General features: G+C 29.3%; 5 protein-coding genes and 1 long non-coding RNA gene across 11 annotated transcripts; 5 read left to right on the forward strand and 1 right to left on the reverse strand.

The window, feature by feature from the left end:
* Positions 1-779: 779 nt before the first annotated feature.
* On the forward strand, positions 780-4681 carry LOC130671320 (odorant receptor Or1-like). Of its 2 annotated transcripts, XM_057475135.1 has the most exons (6): positions 780-1117; positions 2249-2387; positions 3310-3702; positions 3783-3987; positions 4273-4428; positions 4514-4681. In XM_057475135.1, the coding sequence occupies exons 2-6, from the start codon at positions 2251-2253 to the stop codon at positions 4562-4564; spliced, it is 942 nt and encodes a 313-aa protein (XP_057331118.1). In that variant the 5' UTR covers positions 780-1117; positions 2249-2250; the 3' UTR covers positions 4565-4681. The 2 variants fall into 2 exon arrangements, with proteins under 2 accessions (XP_057331118.1, XP_057331117.1); XM_057475134.1 differs by lacking the exon at positions 780-1117 and having other exon boundaries at positions 1717-2387.
* On the reverse strand, positions 3773-15897 carry LOC130671329 (uncharacterized). The gene is made up of 4 exons (XR_008990501.1): positions 15586-15897; positions 15282-15496; positions 15100-15181; positions 3773-4410 (listed from the first exon to the last, which is right to left on the reverse strand). It is a non-coding gene; the product is annotated as an uncharacterized LOC130671329 (long non-coding RNA).
* On the forward strand, positions 4786-7645 carry LOC130671325 (odorant receptor Or1-like). 2 transcript variants are annotated; one of them, XM_057475145.1, is made up of 5 exons: positions 4786-5397; positions 5478-5867; positions 7012-7216; positions 7275-7430; positions 7497-7645. In XM_057475145.1, the coding sequence occupies exons 1-5, from the start codon at positions 5036-5038 to the stop codon at positions 7536-7538; spliced, it is 1155 nt and encodes a 384-aa protein (XP_057331128.1). In that variant the 5' UTR covers positions 4786-5035; the 3' UTR covers positions 7539-7645. The 2 variants fall into 2 exon arrangements, with proteins under 2 accessions (XP_057331128.1, XP_057331130.1); XM_057475147.1 differs by lacking the exon at positions 7497-7645 and having other exon boundaries at positions 7282-7371.
* Positions 7722-10605, forward strand: LOC130671326 (odorant receptor 4-like). 3 transcript variants are annotated; one of them, XM_057475148.1, is made up of 5 exons: positions 8354-8737; positions 8818-9207; positions 9863-10067; positions 10126-10281; positions 10348-10501. In XM_057475148.1, the coding sequence occupies exons 1-5, from the start codon at positions 8376-8378 to the stop codon at positions 10387-10389; spliced, it is 1155 nt and encodes a 384-aa protein (XP_057331131.1). In that variant the 5' UTR covers positions 8354-8375; the 3' UTR covers positions 10390-10501. The 3 variants fall into 3 exon arrangements, with proteins under 3 accessions (XP_057331132.1, XP_057331131.1, XP_057331133.1); XM_057475150.1 differs by having other exon boundaries at positions 8588-8737; positions 8856-9207; positions 10348-10605; XM_057475149.1 differs by lacking the exon at positions 10348-10501 and having other exon boundaries at positions 7722-8737; positions 10133-10254.
* On the forward strand, positions 10985-13960 carry LOC130671323 (odorant receptor 67a-like). 2 transcript variants are annotated; one of them, XM_057475142.1, is made up of 5 exons: positions 10985-11864; positions 12309-12701; positions 13252-13456; positions 13602-13757; positions 13829-13960. In XM_057475142.1, the coding sequence occupies exons 1-5, from the start codon at positions 11506-11508 to the stop codon at positions 13874-13876; spliced, it is 1161 nt and encodes a 386-aa protein (XP_057331125.1). In that variant the 5' UTR covers positions 10985-11505; the 3' UTR covers positions 13877-13960. The 2 variants fall into 2 exon arrangements, with proteins under 2 accessions (XP_057331125.1, XP_057331126.1); XM_057475143.1 differs by having other exon boundaries at positions 11742-11864; positions 12344-12701.
* On the forward strand, positions 15593-19949 carry LOC130671322 (odorant receptor 46a-like). The gene is made up of 5 exons (XM_057475141.1): positions 15593-16081; positions 18755-19147; positions 19206-19410; positions 19556-19711; positions 19782-19949. The coding sequence occupies exons 1-5, from the start codon at positions 15723-15725 to the stop codon at positions 19827-19829; spliced, it is 1161 nt and encodes a 386-aa protein (XP_057331124.1). The 5' UTR covers positions 15593-15722; the 3' UTR covers positions 19830-19949.
* Positions 19950-19973: the final 24 nt, after the last annotated feature.

Consider the following 19973-nt stretch of genomic DNA (forward strand, 5'->3'; position numbering starts at 1 on the left):
AGTTAAAAATAATTTAACACATTGTTAAGATGATGGTGCGCCTGATTAAAAACTCCGATTGAAATCAATGAATTCCGATTGAAAGTCTATCGGATTTTAATCGGAGTCAATCGGTTTCAATCGGAGTTTTTAATCACGGTGCCGTCAATTGAACCCATAGTAATAATAGTGAATATTATCAGTAGAATTATTAAGAAGTCAGTTCAAAATATATTGCTGTTGTCTATAATTGTTTTGTTGTTTCGGTGCAAATTTAAAAATTAATTATTTTATTTTTTTTCAACTTCTCAAATTATCTGCGCTATTTACAATACTCTAAAAAAATTACGGCTGGTATAAAATAGCAACAAAAAATATGTAAAATTGAGTAAATAAATTTATCTAGGCTCAAGTCATAAATTAACTTGAATGTTCTTATCTACGCAAAATTTAATCAGCGACTGATCCCCACTTTTTTCTGAACAACGGAACCAGAAGCAAAAAACAGCCGCGGCATTGAAATTGAAACGTCATTTTGGGCGTGTTCAAAAATACACTCTGGAGATGAAAAATTACCTATCCAGGTGTGATTAGTACCTTTGTAATGTTAAATCGCACCTCTGTTTCGACTAGAGGATATTTCTGAACGCAGGAGTTGAATATTTCTCTTTCAGAGTGTGTTTCTAAACACGCCCTTTGTATTCAACAAATCGTTAATTTAAAATTTTCTTCTGTTCTTGGAGGGTCGAGTAAATTGACGCTAGATGGCGGGAATTTTAACTGTCTGTGGCGGCTCAGTCACCTCGCTATTTATTTATTTATTTATTGGTGTAGTGACCCAACTACATGTCAGTGGGTAGAGTAGATTTGGTCGACTGGTTTGTTGGTAAAATAAAAGTTTATATTGTCAGTTAATTTTCGGAATTTTGGTTATTTTCAGTTTAAAAATTTACATCAAACTCGTAGTGTCAGTGCGCGTTATAATTAATAGTGAAAGTGAAATTTGTTAGTTTGGTGGAATTTAAAATTCAGATAAAGTTCAAATTAAATTACAGCTGCTATTTTATGTCAGTGCGGTATAAAAATTAAAGAGGCAACGAATTAATATTTTTTATTTGACATCTAGATGAGCTAAAAGGTATGACTGTTAATTTTTATATATTTTATAGGACTTTGATATTAAAAGTCGCAATGGCAACTTTTCGCTGTGAGATTTACAAATTTTTATTTTACAACAAATTCGAAACTGAGTAAAAATATGAGAAATGGGACAACCGGATTTGAATTGAATATTTTATGATCGTACTTACTGTGATTATTTCAAAGTTTATTCATGTAGAGTAAACGAAATTTTTTCTGAAGAAAAAAAATGTAACATTCAAAAGCGGCTGAAATTTTTATATTTTTTCTCACGCAGAAACACATAACTCACTAGAAAATCAATATTTTTGCATGGACGTCAATTTGCCGAACAAAAAAATAAATTTAACAAAAAAAAATTTTTTTTTACGTAACAAGATAATTTTTTTCCAAACGAAAAATTATAATAGACAATTTGAAATTTTCAAAAATATTCTATACAACTTTCCAATATTTATTATCTATTGATATTTAAGTTTCGAGATTAAACTTTAGTTAAAATAGTAAATGTTAAAACTATTTTTCGCATCTTTAAATTTTTTTGAATGAGATATAGACTAAAAATAATAATTTCAGACTGACAAGGTCCCTCGTCAACTGACTTCCAAAACATGAATAATAAATAAATCAATTACGAAAATAACAACAATTGAATATTCTATTCCATCTTCCATTTATCTACTTAAAGTATAAACAATTCAGTCTTTGCCATATTAAAATAATTATATCAATTTTCGTACAGTTTTAGAAAATTGTTTTCCCAAGTAATAGTAACTACAGGCAATAAACTGAATACTTGAGTAGCACAATTAGTATAGGAACATAGTATCATGTATTTCTATGCCTCTCGTGGTCATATCTTCGGAAACCTCTTAGCTGATAGACTGTCAAATCGATTGTCTTATATATATGGCTATACTGAAAGAAAGTTTCTGTGTATTGACTGGCATAGGCCTTTGGAGACCCGCTGAATGGCAGGGAATCAAAGGGACATTTTACAACTGCTACACTTTACTAGTTCTTTTGAATAGTATCACTTTCATTATTTCTGAATCAATGGAGTTGATATTTTTCAACAATGGTATTTTTGATTTCTTTAATAATTCGTCGATGCTGATAACTGTCATAGGGATGTGTGGAAAAATTATAACGGTTGTAAGCAATCGTGGAACTATTATCGAAATGATTGAAAGGTTTAATGGAAATCCATTTAGTCCGCGTGATAACCAAGAGAAAATTATTCACAGGAATTTCAACCAGATGATCAGGTGATTTTTTAGAAAAATATTTTTCTGCCCTCCGGCCGGAAAGTGGCAACTTTCGGGCCGCTGCCCTAAACGAAGTTGCAACTTTCCGGCTTCGTCGAGAAGAAAAATAGTATACGCACCTTGGCCAGTAAAAAAGAAAGCCTCAGACCACATGTTTGTCAGCCTCGGCTTCGCCTCGGCCAACAATTACATGTGCTCTGAGACTTTTCTTATTTTACTGGCCTAGGTATGTAATATACTATTTATTTTAAATTTATCAAAATGTTACATACTTTCAGCGAAACGGAAAATTACTTGAAATTTTTTTTTTTTTTGGACATGGAAAAGTATTTTAATTTGTAATTTTTTATTTAATTATTGCAATGACTGATTATAATTATTTTTGGGCAGGAAATTTTTTCAGGCAGATTTGAAAATATTTTCAAAAATTTAATTTCTACTGTTATTTTACATTTATAAAATTTTATCGAGTTTAATTTTTCATTAAACTGGTAATAGAAAATGAGTTTTTGAAATTTTTCTTTATGGTGGATATTAAATTTTTTTAGTTTTCTTGTTTGCAGGAAATTTTTTTTTATATCTTCACAATAATAAGATGAAATTTTTCTAAAAAATAATAATTAAAAAAAAAGTCATATTTAAAATTTTACTTACTGAAAAAAAAAAAATCTGTTTATTTTTATTCGAATCTGCTTAAAATATGCCTATGAAATCTGGTTAATTTAAAAAATAAAATCTCCATATGCCGTATAAAGGTCAATAGAAAAACGCTTGAGTGGGATTTTTGTTTAAATTAAATTTAAAAACGCGAGATAAGATTTTTCCAGATAATTTTCTGGCAGTAGGATAGTAGATCTCGCTGAAAATATGTAACACTCGATTATCAAAATGTGAATTGTTCGATAATAATAAAAAATATTAGATTTAATACTTTAGCGTATATAGTATTTTTCGAAGCATCTGTAACCGTATATACGATGGGAAAAATATTTGAAGAACGTCCACCGGGGGTTTTACCCTGCAGAGCTTGGCTACCTTACGATTATTCAAATAACATCATTATTTATTGGCTGACCGCTTCCCAACAGCTTCTTACCGTTGTTATGACTGCCAACGTTGACATTGCCTATGACACTTTGTTTCCGGGGATGATGATGCAAGTTTGCGCCCAAGTACATATACTCAAACATCGGTTTCGTCTTACCTTGGATGCTCTGGAAAATGTTTCCGACGACAAAATGGATCCCGTCATGGTCAAAACTGTCGAGAAAAAATTTTTTTCCGAGTGTGTCGAGTATCATTTAGAAATTTTAAGGTTTTTTGATAATTTTATATTAAGTATTTAGACGTAAAAATGAATAAGAATTATTTTTTTTGACCTTTATTTATTTGTAGGATGATTGATACAATGAGTCATGTATTTGGCCCAATGATATTTATTCAGTATTCATTCAGTTCAATAGCTCTCTGCAGCAGCGTTTATGCTCTATCTCAAATGGTGCCATTTACACCAGAATTTTTTGGATTGTCTGTATATATTCTCTGCATGTTCTTTCAAATATTATACATCTGTATGTCAGGCGACCGAGTAACTCTCGAGGTGAATTTATAGCTATAAAATCTGCTCCAAAAATATATATAAGGTAGAGGCACAATTTTTGGCCACTTTTTGACCCTTGAAAAATTTAAATAAAATGATTTGTAAAAGACGCAGTGAGACCATTAATTTTTTAAATCTGTACAATTATATTTTTATCATATCCATACAATAGAAATTTTATTTTATACTTTTTCATTAATTAAAATCAAGTGTTAAGTGTCCAAGAATGGAGCAGTGACCAAATTTAATTTCTACCCTACATCTTAAAAAAAAAAATTTCAATAGTTTGCAGAACTCAGCACTGCAATGTACACCACAAATTGGTTCGCACTGAGCAATAATGCTCAAAAATACATTATCATTATGATGATATCGTCAATCAATCCCATTGTATTCGCCAGCGGGCACGTTGTCACTTTGTCACTAGAATCATTCAAACGAGTAAGTCAATAATTTTTTTATTCACTCAAACTACTTTTTTTTTGAGTTGTAAATTTTGAGAAAAACTATTTTACAATTTTTTTAGCTGCTCAAATTATCCTACACTATTTACAATGTATTCCAACAATCATCTTGAGTGATATGAGGTATAATAAGGAAATATTGTTTAGAATTAAACTGAGTAAATAAATTTATTTAGACTAAAGTTGTAACTTGATCGTTTTTATCTCGGTGAAATTTTATCAACGACTGATCCCCACTTTTCCCTAGACAACGGAACCCGAACCAAACAATAGCCGCTGTATTGAAATAGAAATATCATTTTATATTCAACAAATCGTTCATTTAATAATTGAAACCCTTCCGTATGACGATTCTCGACATCAGACATTTTCTTCTGTTATTCCCGTTGCAATTTTGAAAATTAACCTCCAGATAATAACGGCAATTATACTTATAGATAAATGCCGCAATTTGAATTTCGTATGGACGAAAATTTTAAATATTTAATAACTAAGACCGGCCACAAAGAGACTTCTCTTACTCGACTGCAGTATTAGAATTACTCTCGACCCTTGCTAACAATAACAGAAATCTAATCAATACAATGACAGCTATTTTACCGCAAAGTTTTTTTATACTGAGTTGTGTCGGTCTTTGGCGACCCGTTGAATGGCAGGGGTGGAAGCGCATACTCTACAATGCGTACAGTTGTTTTATCGTGTTTACTAATTTCGTATTTACTCTAACGGAGTTTTTAGATCTCATTTTAGCCAGCGAAACAGTAAATGAATTTACAAATAATCTATCGATGATGCTCGCAATGGTAGCTGGCTGTGGAAAAGTAATCGGGGTTCTTTGCAACCACAGAATCATCGCTTATGTGGTACAACTTTTGAACCAGAAACCTTTCATTTTACTTAATCTATACGAAAGTAATATTAAAAAGAAATATATTTCTATTTATAGGTAAGTTGTCATCGGTTTCATCAAATTTTTATGAATTTTTATGCGTGGTAATGTGAGCAGTGTTGATAAATCTTGTAAAGCTTTGTAATCCGTTTTTATTTTATGTTCTTTACTGCAGGAGTTACAGGAGTTATGTTCATTAAAATATCAATTACCGAGTTTCCGAATGTGCTGCCTTACAGGGGCTGGTTTCCTTATAATTATTCGCGGCCAAATATTTTTATAATCACTGCAGCTCATCAGTTATTGACAATAGTTATCAACGCGTATGTTCACGTCGCCTTTGACACACTATTTCTTGGGATGATGATGTATGTTTCAATTCAAGTCAACGTATTGCAGTATCGATTCCAATATATCGTAAAGACGATAGTTAAGTTCAACGCCAGAAATCAAAACGGTGATGAGGGAAATAGTCCTGATAAAAAACTTATCGCCGAGTGGGTTGATCATCATAATGATGTTTTAAGGTTTTTATGTTCATTATTTTTTTATATTTCAATTGTTGCGTATTTTTATTTAAGTTTTTATGTATTATGTTAACCTTTCGTTACTCGCGTCCACTCGCCCGACGATTTTCATCGCACGGTGAGCACTGTGCCGCTCATGCTAAAGGAGTTTTCAGTTTCAAATTATGTTTATTAATTTTCTTTAACTTCTACATTATATTTTACAATGTATTACAAATTTTAGGTATTTACTAGTTCCCGTTCTAAGAACTTTTACCTAGTAGAAATTTATTTTATATTTTACACAATAGAGCTTTTAAAAGAAGTAATCGATCTGCGTTAAATATGGGAAAATAAAAAATACAAAAACCCATAATGCTAAAGGAAATGCGACGATGCCAAATTATAATGCTATAATGAATTATTTCTTACAGTAACAACAGTAAGTTTGGCAACGTGATCACAAAAATTGAATCGACGATTTAACTCGCATAATGAGCACTGTGCCGCTTTTTCACATTCTTGTAATACATAAATATAATTTTTTTATATTTAAAATATATATTTATCAATTATATTCATATTTAAGAAAAATATAGATTTCAAAAAGAGAATTGGTTAAGTATAAAGTCACAAATACCCATACAATAATTTTTATTGCAATTTTAGTCAAAAAGGCGGCGTCACGCTCATAGCGCGAGTAACGAAAGGTTAATACGCGGAGATAAATTCTTAGAGTAATGACCCGCTGCAACTTTAGATTAACTACAAGTGCAAGCGTTAAATTTTTCCTGTTGGAAGTTTTTTTTTTTTACAAATTTAAATCTTTAGCAAAATTCCCAGATCATATTCAAATATTTACACATTAAATTTAAATACAAATATATTTATTAATTTTCGGCTGCTCTATGCCAGTTATTTTTTACTCTAAGACGGTTTCCAGTTCCGGTTTTTAAAAAATTTTCAAAATTTAAAGTGCAAACTTTTATAAAATTGGAAATAATATCGAAATTTACTCGACTTTGGAAACTTAAAAATTATGCAAAACTGAAAAATATCTTTATTATATATATTTTAAAGCTGAGCTGACTTTGTCATGATCCTTTTTTTTAACTGTCAATTAAATTAAATTTTTTCAAAAGAACTTATCAAAGATTTCTTCTAGTTTATCAGATTACGTGCATAGAATATTTTCTGGATCAATTTTTTTCCAATATTGCCTGAGTTCGACTCAAATCTGCGTCACTGCCTACGCTATGTCAAGTATTTCGGTGTTTTCTATTGAATTCATAAGCGGTATAGTTTTTTTACTCGGTACGACGCTGCAAATATTCGTTCTTTGTATGGCTGCTCACCAAGTCACACTTAAAGTATGTCTTAAATTTATTTTACAACTTTCATTTATCAGCACGAAGTAATTTCTAAAAGTTTGCAGACTTAAGCGACTCGACATACAATTCCGATTGGTGCGATTTAAGTACCAGAAATAAAAAATCTGTTATTATTATTATTTTAAAAATATTAAAACCGGTCGTATTCACGACTGGTTATTTCGTGACTCTATCACTTGAATCATTCAAAAATGTAAGATAATTTTTAAATTTTATATTTATTTTTTTTCGATACTTACATTAATTTTTTGATTTACAGGTGATTAAATTGTCTTATTCCATTTATAATTTTCTACAGTAATCGAGTTTTATTGAGAAGAAAATGCTGGTCATAGTCATAGTATATAAATGATAGTAAATATATTGAGAAATCATTAGGAAATATAGAAATACACTGAATATAAATATATGATATATTTTATAGAAAAATTTAATTTTTTTTATTTCTTCCGGTGAAAAACTGCATTATTTCTAATCACTACTTTTTTTTATATCTTCTGCATTAAAACTGCGAGTTTCCATGCCTTTATTGTCAGTCGAAAGAAGACAAGATTCCAGACCAATAATATTTAGCAGGTAGAAGCTGATCGGTTTGGAAAATAATAATTATTATTTTTTGCAGCTGCTTAAATTATCTACGCTATTTACAATACACTCAAGAAAATTATGGCTGGTATTGAATGACAACAAAAAATATGTAAAATTCAGTAAATAAATTTATCTAGACTCAAGTCATAAATTAACTAGTGCGTTCTTATCTACGCAAAATTTAATCAACGACTGATCCCCACTTTTCTCTGAACAACGGAACCAGAAGCAAACAACAGCCGCTGCATTGAAATAGAAATCTCATTTTATATTCAACAAATTGTGCATTTAATAATTGAAACCCTTCCGTATGACGATTCTCGACACTAGACATTTTCTTCTGTTCTTCCCGTTGCAATTTTGAAAATTAATTTCAAGATAATAACGGCAATTAAACTTATAGATAAATGCCGCAATTTGAATTTCATATGGACAAAAATTTTAAATATTTAATAACTAAGACTGGTCACAAAGAGATTTCCTTTACTCGACTGTAGTATTAGAATAACTCTCAACCCTTGCTAGCAATAACAGAAATCTAATCAATACAATGACAGCTATTTTACCGCAAAGTTTTTTTATACTGAGTTGTGTCGGTCTTTGGCGACCCGTTGAATGGCAAGGGTGGAAGTGCATACTCTACAATTCGTACAGTTGTTTTATTGTATTGAATAATATCGTTTTTACAGTAACCGAGTTTTTGGATCTCATTTTAGCCAGCACTACAATAAATGAGTTTACAAATGATCTGGCCAAGATGCTCGGTCAGGTCGGCGCTTTTGGAAAAATAGTTGGGGTTCTTTGCAACCACAGGATGATCGCTTATGTTGTACAACTTTTGAACCAAAAGCCTTTTATTTTACTAGATCTATACGAAAATGATATTAAAAAAAAATATATTTCTATTTATAGGTAAGATGTCAGCTATTTTTAAAAATTTTTATACATCTTTAAGTTGGGTAATGTGAGCAGTGTTGATAAATCTTGTAAAGCTTTGTAATCCGTTTTTATTTTATGTTCTTTACTGTAGGAGTAACAGGAGTTTTGTTTACTCAAATATCAATGACTGAGTTTCTCAATGTGCTGCCTTACAAGGGCTGGTTTCCTTATAATTATTCGCGGCCAAATATTTTTATATCAACTGCAGCTCATCAGTTATTCACATTTTTTATCGGCGCGTATATTCACGTCGCCTTTGACACATTATTTCTTGGGATGATGCTGTACGTTTCAATTCAAATCAACGTATTGCAGTATCGATTCCAATATATTGTAAAGACGATAGTTAAGTTCAATGTCGTAAATCAAAACGGTGATGAAGGAAATAGTCACGATAAAAAACTTATTGCAGAGTGGGTTGATCATCACAATGACGTTTTAAGGTTTTTATGTTCATCATTATTCTATATCTCAATTGTTGCGTATTTTTATTTAAGTTTTTATGTATTATGTTAATACGCGGAAATAAATTCTTAAAAGACTAATTATTAATAACTCGAAAAAACTAAAGTTCCAGGATGCATTCAAATGTTATATACATTGAATTTCAATATATATATATTTTTTAATCCTCATCAGCTCTATGCCAGTTATTTTTACTCTTAGACAATTTTAAGTTAAAAAAATTGTTTTCAAAAATTTTCTAAACGTAGAGTGTAAACTTTCGAAAAATTGATAACGATATAAAAATTTACTCCACTTTGGCAACTTGATCCCTTTTCTTACTATCAATTGAAATAAATTTTTATAAAAATAACTTCAGTTGTCATACACTGAAAAATTCCCAATAAATTTTACTATGGGTGCATAGTAACGCCGGACTATAAGAAAACTGATTCAAAATTTACAAGTGTCCCATAGTAAACGTATGCGCAGACTACACGATTGTGGCCTGTGCTCATACGTTTACTATGGGACACTTGTAAATTTTGTACCAGTTTTCTTATAGTCCGGTGTTGCTATGCACCCATAGTAAAATTTGTTGGGAATTTTTCACTGTGTACAGATTTTTTAAAATAAATGAATGAATTTTTCTAGTTTATCAGATTACGTGCATAGAACATTTTCCGGATCAATTTTTTTCCAATATTGCCTGAGTTCGACTCAAATTTGCGTTACTGTCTACGCCCTGTCAAGTATTTCGGTGTTTTCTATTGAATTTATCAGCGGTATAATTTTTTTACTCGGTACTACGCTGCAAATATTCGTACTTTGTATTGCTGCTCACCAAGTCACACTTGAGGTATGTCTCAAATTTATTTTAGAAATTTCGTTTATCAGCACAAAATTATTTCTAAAAGTTTGCAGACTTAAGCGACTCGACATACAATTCCGATTGGTGCGATTTAAGTGTCAGAAATAAAAAATCTGTTATTATTATTGTTTTGCAAACATTGAAACCGGTTGTATTCACCTCTGGTTATTTCGTGACTCTATCACTTGATTCATTCAAAAATGTAAGATAATTTTTAAATTTTATATTTATTTTTTTTCGACACTTACATTAATTTTTTGTTTTACAGGTGATTAAATTGTCTTATTCCATTTATAATTTTCTACAGTAATCGAGTTTTATTGAGAAGAAAATGCTGGTCATAGTCATAGTATATTAATGATAGTGAATATATTGAAAAATCATCGAGAAAAATAGGAATACACTGAAAATAAATATATGATATATTTTATAGAAAAATTTAATTTTTTTTATTTCTTCCGGTAAAAAACTGCATTATTTCTAATCACTACTTTTTTTTATATCGACTGCATTAAAACTGCGAGTTTCCATGCCTCTATTGTCAGTCGAAAGAAAACAAAATTTCAGATCAATAAGATTTGGTAATCTTACATAATTTTTAATAAAATTATGTAGAATTGAGTAAATAAATTTTATCTAGTCGAGTCATTTAAAAGTGTGGAATTTTAAAATATTAAATTTGAATCAAAGTTTTTTTTTTTGAATTCCGAAAATTTTCTCGCGGCATAAAAATAAAAATTATCGAAAAAAAATTGTTATTCCATTGTCCTTTTCGAGTGAGCAAATAATGAAAGTGAAATTTCTTTTTCTTACTTTTTTCCTGGTTTTCATTGCAAATTTTCATGGATTTTATTTAAAATAATCATGGATTTTATATAAATAATCATTTTTTTTTCAGGCAATTAAATTGTCACTCCATTTAAAATTTTATCCAACAATCGTAGATTTATAAAAAAATCCCAAACTAATTTGTCCATTCATTCATCGAAACCGAATCTCCAATAGACAAATAAAATAATAATTTATTTTAAAATTTCCTTTAGTAAAAAACAAACATTCCTAGTCTTTAGTTGCTTTCAGCACAAAGTCTTGACTTAAAATGACAGCAGCAAGTTTCTACTCACTGGCAATTCAATCGATTAGAAAATAATGAAAATTATTCACAGCAATTACGCCATCATCTCTATCAACAGCTATTATAATTTAAATGATTCATAGGAACAATTTTCAGTTGATTGAACTCACAATGTTTCTCTATCCGCAATTATCTGTCATCAGTCCTAGCGGCGACGAATATTTAAGTAGCAGAAATATAAATGCAAGACATAGGGTAAAATTTCTTAGGGTCGTATTCCTTTATTTCCTTTATCATATCCACAATAAAATTCAACCCTTCCATTGTTGAAACACTTACAAAATATCCGCGATGGAAATTCTGCCAGAGTGTTTCTTCATATTTACGTGCATAGGTCTTTGGAAGCCCGCCGGCTGGGCTGGATACAAATCGATAGCCTACAATGTATACACAGTCTTGATGATATCTATACCCAGTTTATTTGTAATATCTGGATTTTTGGACTTGATTCTACTCACTACAGATGTTTCTGATATAAGCGACAATGTATTTTTGGTACTCACTATCATGGCTGGCTGTGCAAAAATGTTTAATATCATTTTAAATCGGAATATGATTTTTTATATCATTAATTGCTTACAAAATAAACCGCTCAGACCTCAAGATGATGAAGAAATAATTATTAAAAATCGGTATCATCAAATCAGTAGGTAAGTTTTTGACCAATTATCATTTTTTTATGAATTGTTTGTTATAAAAATATGCGTTTTTTAGTTTGAAAAAAGGGGGAATGGAAATTTTTAATTTTTAAAAAATAATTGAATTTAAAATTTCATTTTTATTTGAAATTTTATGATTTTAATTATTCAATTAGTGATTTGTATCGAATGATGGGTTAAATGGGGCACAAAAAAATTTCTTTATTTTTATGTTACAAAATAAATTTTTTTTATCATAATTTTGCAAATGGCGGGAAATAATTTTTTTTTTTTGAAATTTTTAGTCATTAATTGATTAGCAATTCATATTTTTTCTTTCATTTAAACTCAAAATTTTTTTTTTGGAAACTCCAATTTTTATAAAAAAAAAATTATCACTGAAGAAAATAAAAATTTCTGTTTACTTTTAAAATAAATTATTTGAGTAAAAAAAAGATTTATTACATTTTCTTACTCAACAATGACTGGAGTTGGAGTAACTTTGTTCGTCCTTGGAAAATTAATTGAAAATGGACCGCAGAGGATCCTGCCCTACAGAGGATGGTTACCTTACAATTACTCACAACCAGTAGTGTACTGGCTATCAGCTGGACAACAAGCGACATCAATGATTATTGCCGGGGGTGTGAATGCGGCCTTCGACACTTTTTTTCCCGGGATGATGTTTCTCGTTTGTGCTCAAATAAATATATTCAAACATCGATTCAAAATTATGTTGAATACCCTCGAAATAAGTGATTATAACAATAACAACATTGCTGACAATCACTGCAGGAAAATAAATTATATATTTGGAGAATCCGTCAAACATCACAATTATATTTTCCAGTAAGTGAATCTTTTCGCGGTCGATTAAGGGCATCCTCCGACAGAGCCCTCACTTTTAAAAATATTCAATGACCTTGAACTGTCATAACGGTATCAAAATTTTATTGATTAATTTAAAAAAAATTGAAGCATTAACTGAAAAATGGACAACGCAGTTACAATTGTCGCCGAAATATAGATTTTTAAAAAAATTACTCACAGTTAATATCAATAAGGAGATAAACGAAATTTATTAAATAAATTTTAGCCTAAAAAATTTAAAAATTTGAATTATAAAAAATCGACATGAAGACTTTACTGAAATTTATTAAAAAAATTTTGTTTAAATCCTAGTTAATATCAACTGTAAATAATTTTTTTTTAAATCTATGTATCGGTGAAATTGTAACTGCGTTGCCCTTTTTTCAATTAATTTTTAAACTTTTTTTTAATTAATTATCAAAATTTTAATACAGTCATTACAATTTAAAGTCATTGAATATTTTAAAAAAGTGTAAGGCACGGTTTGAGAATGGTCTTAATTTTCAAAGTAAAAAATACGTTTTTCCAGATTGTTTGATAATATAAATAATGTATTTTCTACTGTGATATTCGTCCAGTACTCAGTGGGATCAGTGATTTTTTGTACGAGCATTTATCACATGTCAGATATTAAAATAACGACTGTCGAATTTGTGTCAAATATATTTTACATCGGCAGTATGTTATCGCAAATATTTTTGCTTTGTGTTTCTGCAAATCAAGTGACATTGGAGGTAAAATTATTATAGTTTTTAAAATATTTCTGCACTAATTATTGTCCTAAATATCATCAATTGATAAATTTAATTTAATTGCCCAGAAATTTAACTAAAAAAAAATTTCTTCGGCAAAAACTTGAATAAAAAAATTTATTTGCAGTTCGAGGATCTCAATACTGCATTATATGACAGCAAATGGTTTACAGTGAATAATAGCGCGCGAAAATGTTTGATAATAATGATGATAAACTCTCAGAAACATATTACATTTACAACTGGATACATTGTGACCCTCTCACTTGACTCATTTACTAGTGTAATTATACTTCCAAAAATTATTCCACTCTCTGTTATTTTTGTAACTACAAAAATTATTTTTTTTTTCAGCTGGTTAAACTCTCATACACAATTTACAACGTTCTCCAACAATCTTAGCTCATAAATTATTGATAAATATTTATTGTTGACAAAAAAAATTAGTATATAAAAATTTATTATGTATTAAAAAATTATTAATCCAAAAAACTTTTTTTTATTTAGTCATTAATTACTAGACCTAAATTTAAATCAATTAATACTTTAATTACTCTGTTACTATATAATGACTTAATGTCACTGAATATATAGCTATATTACTTATATCGCGTTACTAATTCTAAAATGACATATTTTTATACTCCCTTGTGTTTTTAGGGAGCTTTTCAAAGCCAACAGAGCGTACACAGAAAAAAAATGATTCATTAACGCAAAAAATCTTTACTCGCCCGAAGAAAATTTTTGCACTGTAAATTGAAAACAAGAATTTATTTAAAACTACAAAAATTTACTTGGCGCAAGAAATTATTTCTTGCCCAAAAAAATCTTTTCTCGCCCCAAGAAAATTTTTGCATTCAATTCATAATGCATAAAATTTCTTGGTGCAAGTAAAAATTTTGTTGCGACAAGAAATCCTTTTTTCTGTGTAACCAAAAACAGATTCTCTGTATAAAATCGCGCCAAGCACACGTTTAAAATTTTTTACAATTAAGAAATGATTCTTTTTACAAAAAAATGAATCAAATTTAAAAAATACCAAGTACCTAATATAATTCAAAATCATGGAAAACATTTTCATAGAATTGAAAAAAAAATTGAATAAAAAAATTTCAATGTACTTGGTGTGCCTATAAACTGGAAAAAAAAGAATATCATTCACTTTTATTTGAAAATAATTTATATGCGAAATCGATTCTAGAAATTAATTTTGCTTGAATAAATTTAGTAACGCACACCAAGTACATTGTAATTTTTTTTTCAATTCTATGAAAATGTTTTTCATGATTTCGAATTATATTAAGTACTCGGTATTTTTTCGATTCGATTCATTTTTTTGTAAAAAGAATCATTTATTAATTGTAAAGAATTTTAAACGTGTGCTTGGCGCGATTTTATACAGAGAATCTGTTTTTGGTAGGATCCTTTTTTCTGTGTAATTCATAAATTTAGCAGTGATATTTGAGTAGTCACGTAGTGACTGCAGGTTGCTCGTAATTTTTATTTTTTGCAGCTACTCAAAGTATCATACGCTTTTTACAATACACTCAAAAATTTATGGCTGGTTGATTGAAAAATAAAAAAAAATTATGTAGAATTAAGTAAAAATTATTATTTCATTATACCTGCGAGTGAGCAAAGAACCATAGTGACTTGTTTTTCTACTCATTATTTTCCTGGTTTTCATTGAAAATTTCCATGGAGATGCTAAAAAAATTTATTAAATGCTTCTTTAATTTTTACTCAAAAAATTCAAAATTTTCACTAAAAGGAACTAATTTTTTTTTTTAAAAGTAAATTGTCTTACTCCGTTAAAAATTTTCTCCAACAATCGTAAATTTATAAAAAAATATATCAAATAATAGTAAACTAAATTTGTCCATTTATTTATCGGAACTGAATCTCCAATAGACGAATATAATAATAATTCATTTTAGAATTTCCTTTAGTAACAAATCAATTTTCCCAGTCTTTAGTTGCTTTCAGCACGAAGTCTTGACTTAAAATGACAGCAAGAAGTTTCTACTTACTCACAATTTTATCGATTAGAAAATAATGAAAATTAAAATTTTAATAATTCATAGGAACAATTTTCAGTTGATTGAACTCACAATGTTTCTCTATCCGCAATTATCTGTCATCAGTCCTAGCGGCGACGAATATTTAAGTAGCAGAAATATAAATGCAAGACATAGGGTAAAATTTCTTAGGGTCGTATTCATTTATTTCCTTTATCGTATCATCCACGATGGAAATTCTGCCAGAGTGTTTCTTCATATTTACGTGCACAGGTCTTTGGAAGCCTGCTGGCTGGACTGGATACAAATCGATAGCCTACAATGTGTACAGATTCTTGATGATATCTATACCCAGTCTTTTTGTAATATCGGGATTTTTGGACTTGCTTCTACTCACTACAGATGTTTCTGATATAAGTGACAATGTATTTTTGGTACTCACTATCATGGTTGACTGTACAAAAATGTTCAATATTATTTTAAATCGGAATAAGATTGCTTACATCATTGACTGCTTACAAAATAAACCGCTCAGTCCTCAAGATGATGAGGAAATAATTATTAAAAATCGGTGTCATCGGATGAATAGGTAAGTTTTTGGCCAATTATTATTTTTTTTATCAATTTTTTGTTATAAAAATATGCGTTTTTTAGTTTGAAAAAAGAGAAAATGGAATATTTTAGTTTTTAAAAAATAGTTGAATTAAAATTTTTTTTTTTATTTGAAATTTTATGGTTTTAATTATTCTATAAGAAGTGATTTGTATCGAATGATTGGTTAAGGGCACTAAAAAATTAATTCATTTTTATTTTCCAAAATAAATTGAATAAATTTTTTTTATGACAATTTTCCAAATAATTTTTTTTTTCTTAGCAATTCATATTTTTTATTTTATTCAAACTAGTGAATAAAAAATCTGACTCAAAATTTTTTTTTTGGAAACTCTAATTCTTATAAAAAAAAGTGTGTGTGTCAGCACCGACGCACGATTGGAGTTTACTCCTTCAGATCGACTGTCTAAATAGGCACAAAAAAGGCTTACTAGTCTAAGAAAAAGATTAATACCATATCAAATGGTAAATAAACGAATCAATGAAATACCTAAATAATGTATTTTTAGTCTATTTTAGTCTAGTCGAGAAGTTTATTTCCTGCGAAAAATAGTAACAGGTCTCTTTAAAATATGGTTGATGGCTGAAACGATCCGAAATGGCGTCTAGAAAAAGTCGTTTTTTGGATTTTTTCTGGAAAAAAAATTACATTTGTTATTAACAAAAAACCCGTTAAAAAAATTAGCCGTCCAGCTTTTTGGCAAAATCTCAAAAAGTATAAGTGATAGCTCAAATATTAAAAAAGTTTCTGAAAAAGCAGAAAATTTGAGTAAAAAAGTTCTCAACTCCCCGAATTGTAGCTCCAATATTTATAATTTTAATTAAACGTTGAAAATCGGTTTTTGTGCGGCAGTTTTAGCATGCGCGCGTCGTCACTATAGTAAGCGTAGTTTTTAAATAATTTTTTATTCAATTAAGTATTAAATAAAAAATCTGAAAAAATTAATTATTAATTAATAATTAATTAATTATTTAAACTTTTATACCGCCTTTTATGACAACACAAACTCGTAAAAAGAATGTTGATTAACAATTGAATAATTTTTTTAAAAATGGTGACACAACTTTTATTACCGCGGAATTATATTTTTTGAAGTGTCTCGATGACACCAGAATTTTTTCAAATTTTTTAATTAATATTTAATTGAATAAAAAATTATTTAAAAACCGTTCACTAGAGTGGCGACGCGCGCATGCCGAAACTGCCGCGCAAAAATCGATTTTCAAGGTTAAATTAAAATTATAAATATTGAAGCTACGATTCGGGGAGTTGAGAAATTTTTTACTAAAATTTTCTGCTCTTTCAAAAACTTTTTTAATATTTAAACTATCACTTATAGGGGAGGGTGGGGCAGAGCGGCGCCCCTGAAATTTTGATAAAAAAAAAAAATTTTTTTTTTTCGACTAATTACTATAAATCCGGTATGTTTGCGCATTTTTACCCCTACGCATGACATTTGGGGCAAAATGGACAAGCCAAAAATTTTGAAAAAGTGATTTTTTCATATTTTTATCGTCAAATTAAAAAAAAATGATTATAATTACACATTTCTAGCCCTACGCATAAGGGCTGGGGCAACAATAACACCTGGGGCAAAATGGACCAGCCGAAACTTCCAAAAAAATTATTTTTTCATATTTTTCGGCCGTTTCTCTATGTAAGAGGCAAATTTGGTCACTAAAAATTTATAAAAATTAAATTTTTTTTTTAGTTGATAAATTTTTGAAATAAAGTAAAATTATAGAATTGATTTTTTTTTTTATTAAATAACAATTAATAATTAAGATAATCGAGAGTGAACGATTTATTACACTTTAAAAAATTTTTTTCGAGTAATATAAAACCAAAAATAGTTGTCAAGAGAAAGAAATACATTCTTAATGATGAAAACAATTTAAAAAAAAAAAAAACGAAAAAAAAAATTTTTTTATCACTTTTTGGAGGGGGGCCGCTCTGCCCCACAAAAAAAAAAATTTTTTTTTTCAGAATTTTGGCAAAATGTCCATAAATTTGTTCGAAATAGGACAAAAGTAAAGTGATCTTATGGTTGAAAGCCACAAAAAATAATAATTGGCTTAGGGGGGCCGCTCTGCCCCACCCTCCCCTACTTTTTGAGATTTTGCCAAGAATCTGGACGGCTACTTCTTTTAACGGTTTTTTTGTTAATAACAATTGTAATTTTCTTTTCCTGAAAAAAACCAAAAAACAACTTTTTTTAGACGCCATTCCGGATCATTTAAGCCATCAACCATATTTTTAGGAGACCTCCCTGGTGGAAATTTTTCGGAATTTTCTCTGAAAAACTCAGTTCTAAAATTTGAAAGACTTTTTCAAAGTTCTAAAGACTTTTTCAGAATTTTTCAGCGAAAAGTCCGAAAAATTTCCACCAGGGCTGTAACTATTTTTCGCAGGACATCAACTTCTCAACGAGACTAGTATACCCTATGTACGTCTTAATACTAACGCCTGAAAAGTGAAAGGTGCGCAGAATAGGTTGTGCACAAAAACGTAACGAGGTCATTCGTTCAGTAGATTCTACTCCTCATATTTTTTTCATACCGGAGGCCTTATATGAAAATCGATTCTTAAGGAGTAAACTCAAAAAATTTCTGTTTACTTTTAAAATAAATTATTTGAGTAAAAAAAAAGATTTATTACATTTTCTTACTCAACATTGACTGGAGTTGGAGTAATTTTGTTCGTCCTTGGACAATTAATTGAAAATGGACGGCAGAGTCTCCTGCCCTACAGAGGATGGTTTCCTTACAATTACTCGCAACCAGTAGTGTACTGGCTAACAGCTACACAACAAGGCTCATCAATAATTATTTGCGCGGCTGTGAATGCTGCCTTCGACACTTTTTTTCCCGGGATGATGTTTCTCGTTTGTGCTCAAGTAAATATATTCAAACATCGTTTCAAACTTATGTTGAATACCCTCGAAATAAATAATAATAACAATAACAACATTGTTGACGATGACTGCAAAAAAATAAATGATCTATTTGGAGAATCCGTCAAACATCACAATTATATTGTCCAGTAAGTGAATCTTTTCGCGGTCGATTAATTTTAAAAATAAAAGACTACATTTTTACAGATTGTTTAATAATATATATAATGTATTTTCTGCTGTAATATTCGTCGAGTATTCAGTGGGATCAGTGATTTTTTGTACGAGCATTTATCACATGTCATATATGAAAGTAATGACTGTCGAATTTGTGTCAAATACTTTTTACGTCGGTACTATGTTATTGGAAATATTTTTGCTTTGTGTTTCTGCAAATCAAGTGACATTGGAGGTAAAATTATTATAGTTTTTAAAATATTTCTGCACTAATTATTGTCCTAAATATCATCAATTGATAAATTTAATTTAATTGCCCGGAAATTTTACTAAAAAAAAATTTCTTCGGCAAAAACTTGAATTAAAAAATTTATTTGCAGTTCGAGGATCTCAATACTGCATTCTATGAAAGCAAATGGTTTGCAGTGAGCAATAGCGCGCGAAAATGTTTAATAATAATGATGATAAGCGCTCAGAAACATATTACATTTACAACTGGATACATTGTGACCCTCTCACTTGACTCATTTACTAGTGTAATTATACTTCCAAAAATTATTCCACTCTCTGTTATTTTTGTAACTACAAAAATTATTTTTTTTTCAGCTGGTTAAACTCTCATACACAATTTACAACGTTCTCCAACAATCTTAGCTCACAAGTTATTGATAAATATTTATTGTTGTCACAAAAAAATTAGTATATGATACAAAGATTTATTATGTATTTAATTAATGTATGAAATATTATTTTATTTTTCTCTCACAATTACTAGACCGCTCGTAAATCTTTTAAAAA

This window comes from Microplitis mediator, chromosome 7, assembly GCF_029852145.1.
Source record: "Microplitis mediator isolate UGA2020A chromosome 7, iyMicMedi2.1, whole genome shotgun sequence".
Classification (NCBI taxonomy): Eukaryota; Metazoa; Arthropoda; class Insecta; order Hymenoptera; family Braconidae; genus Microplitis; species Microplitis mediator.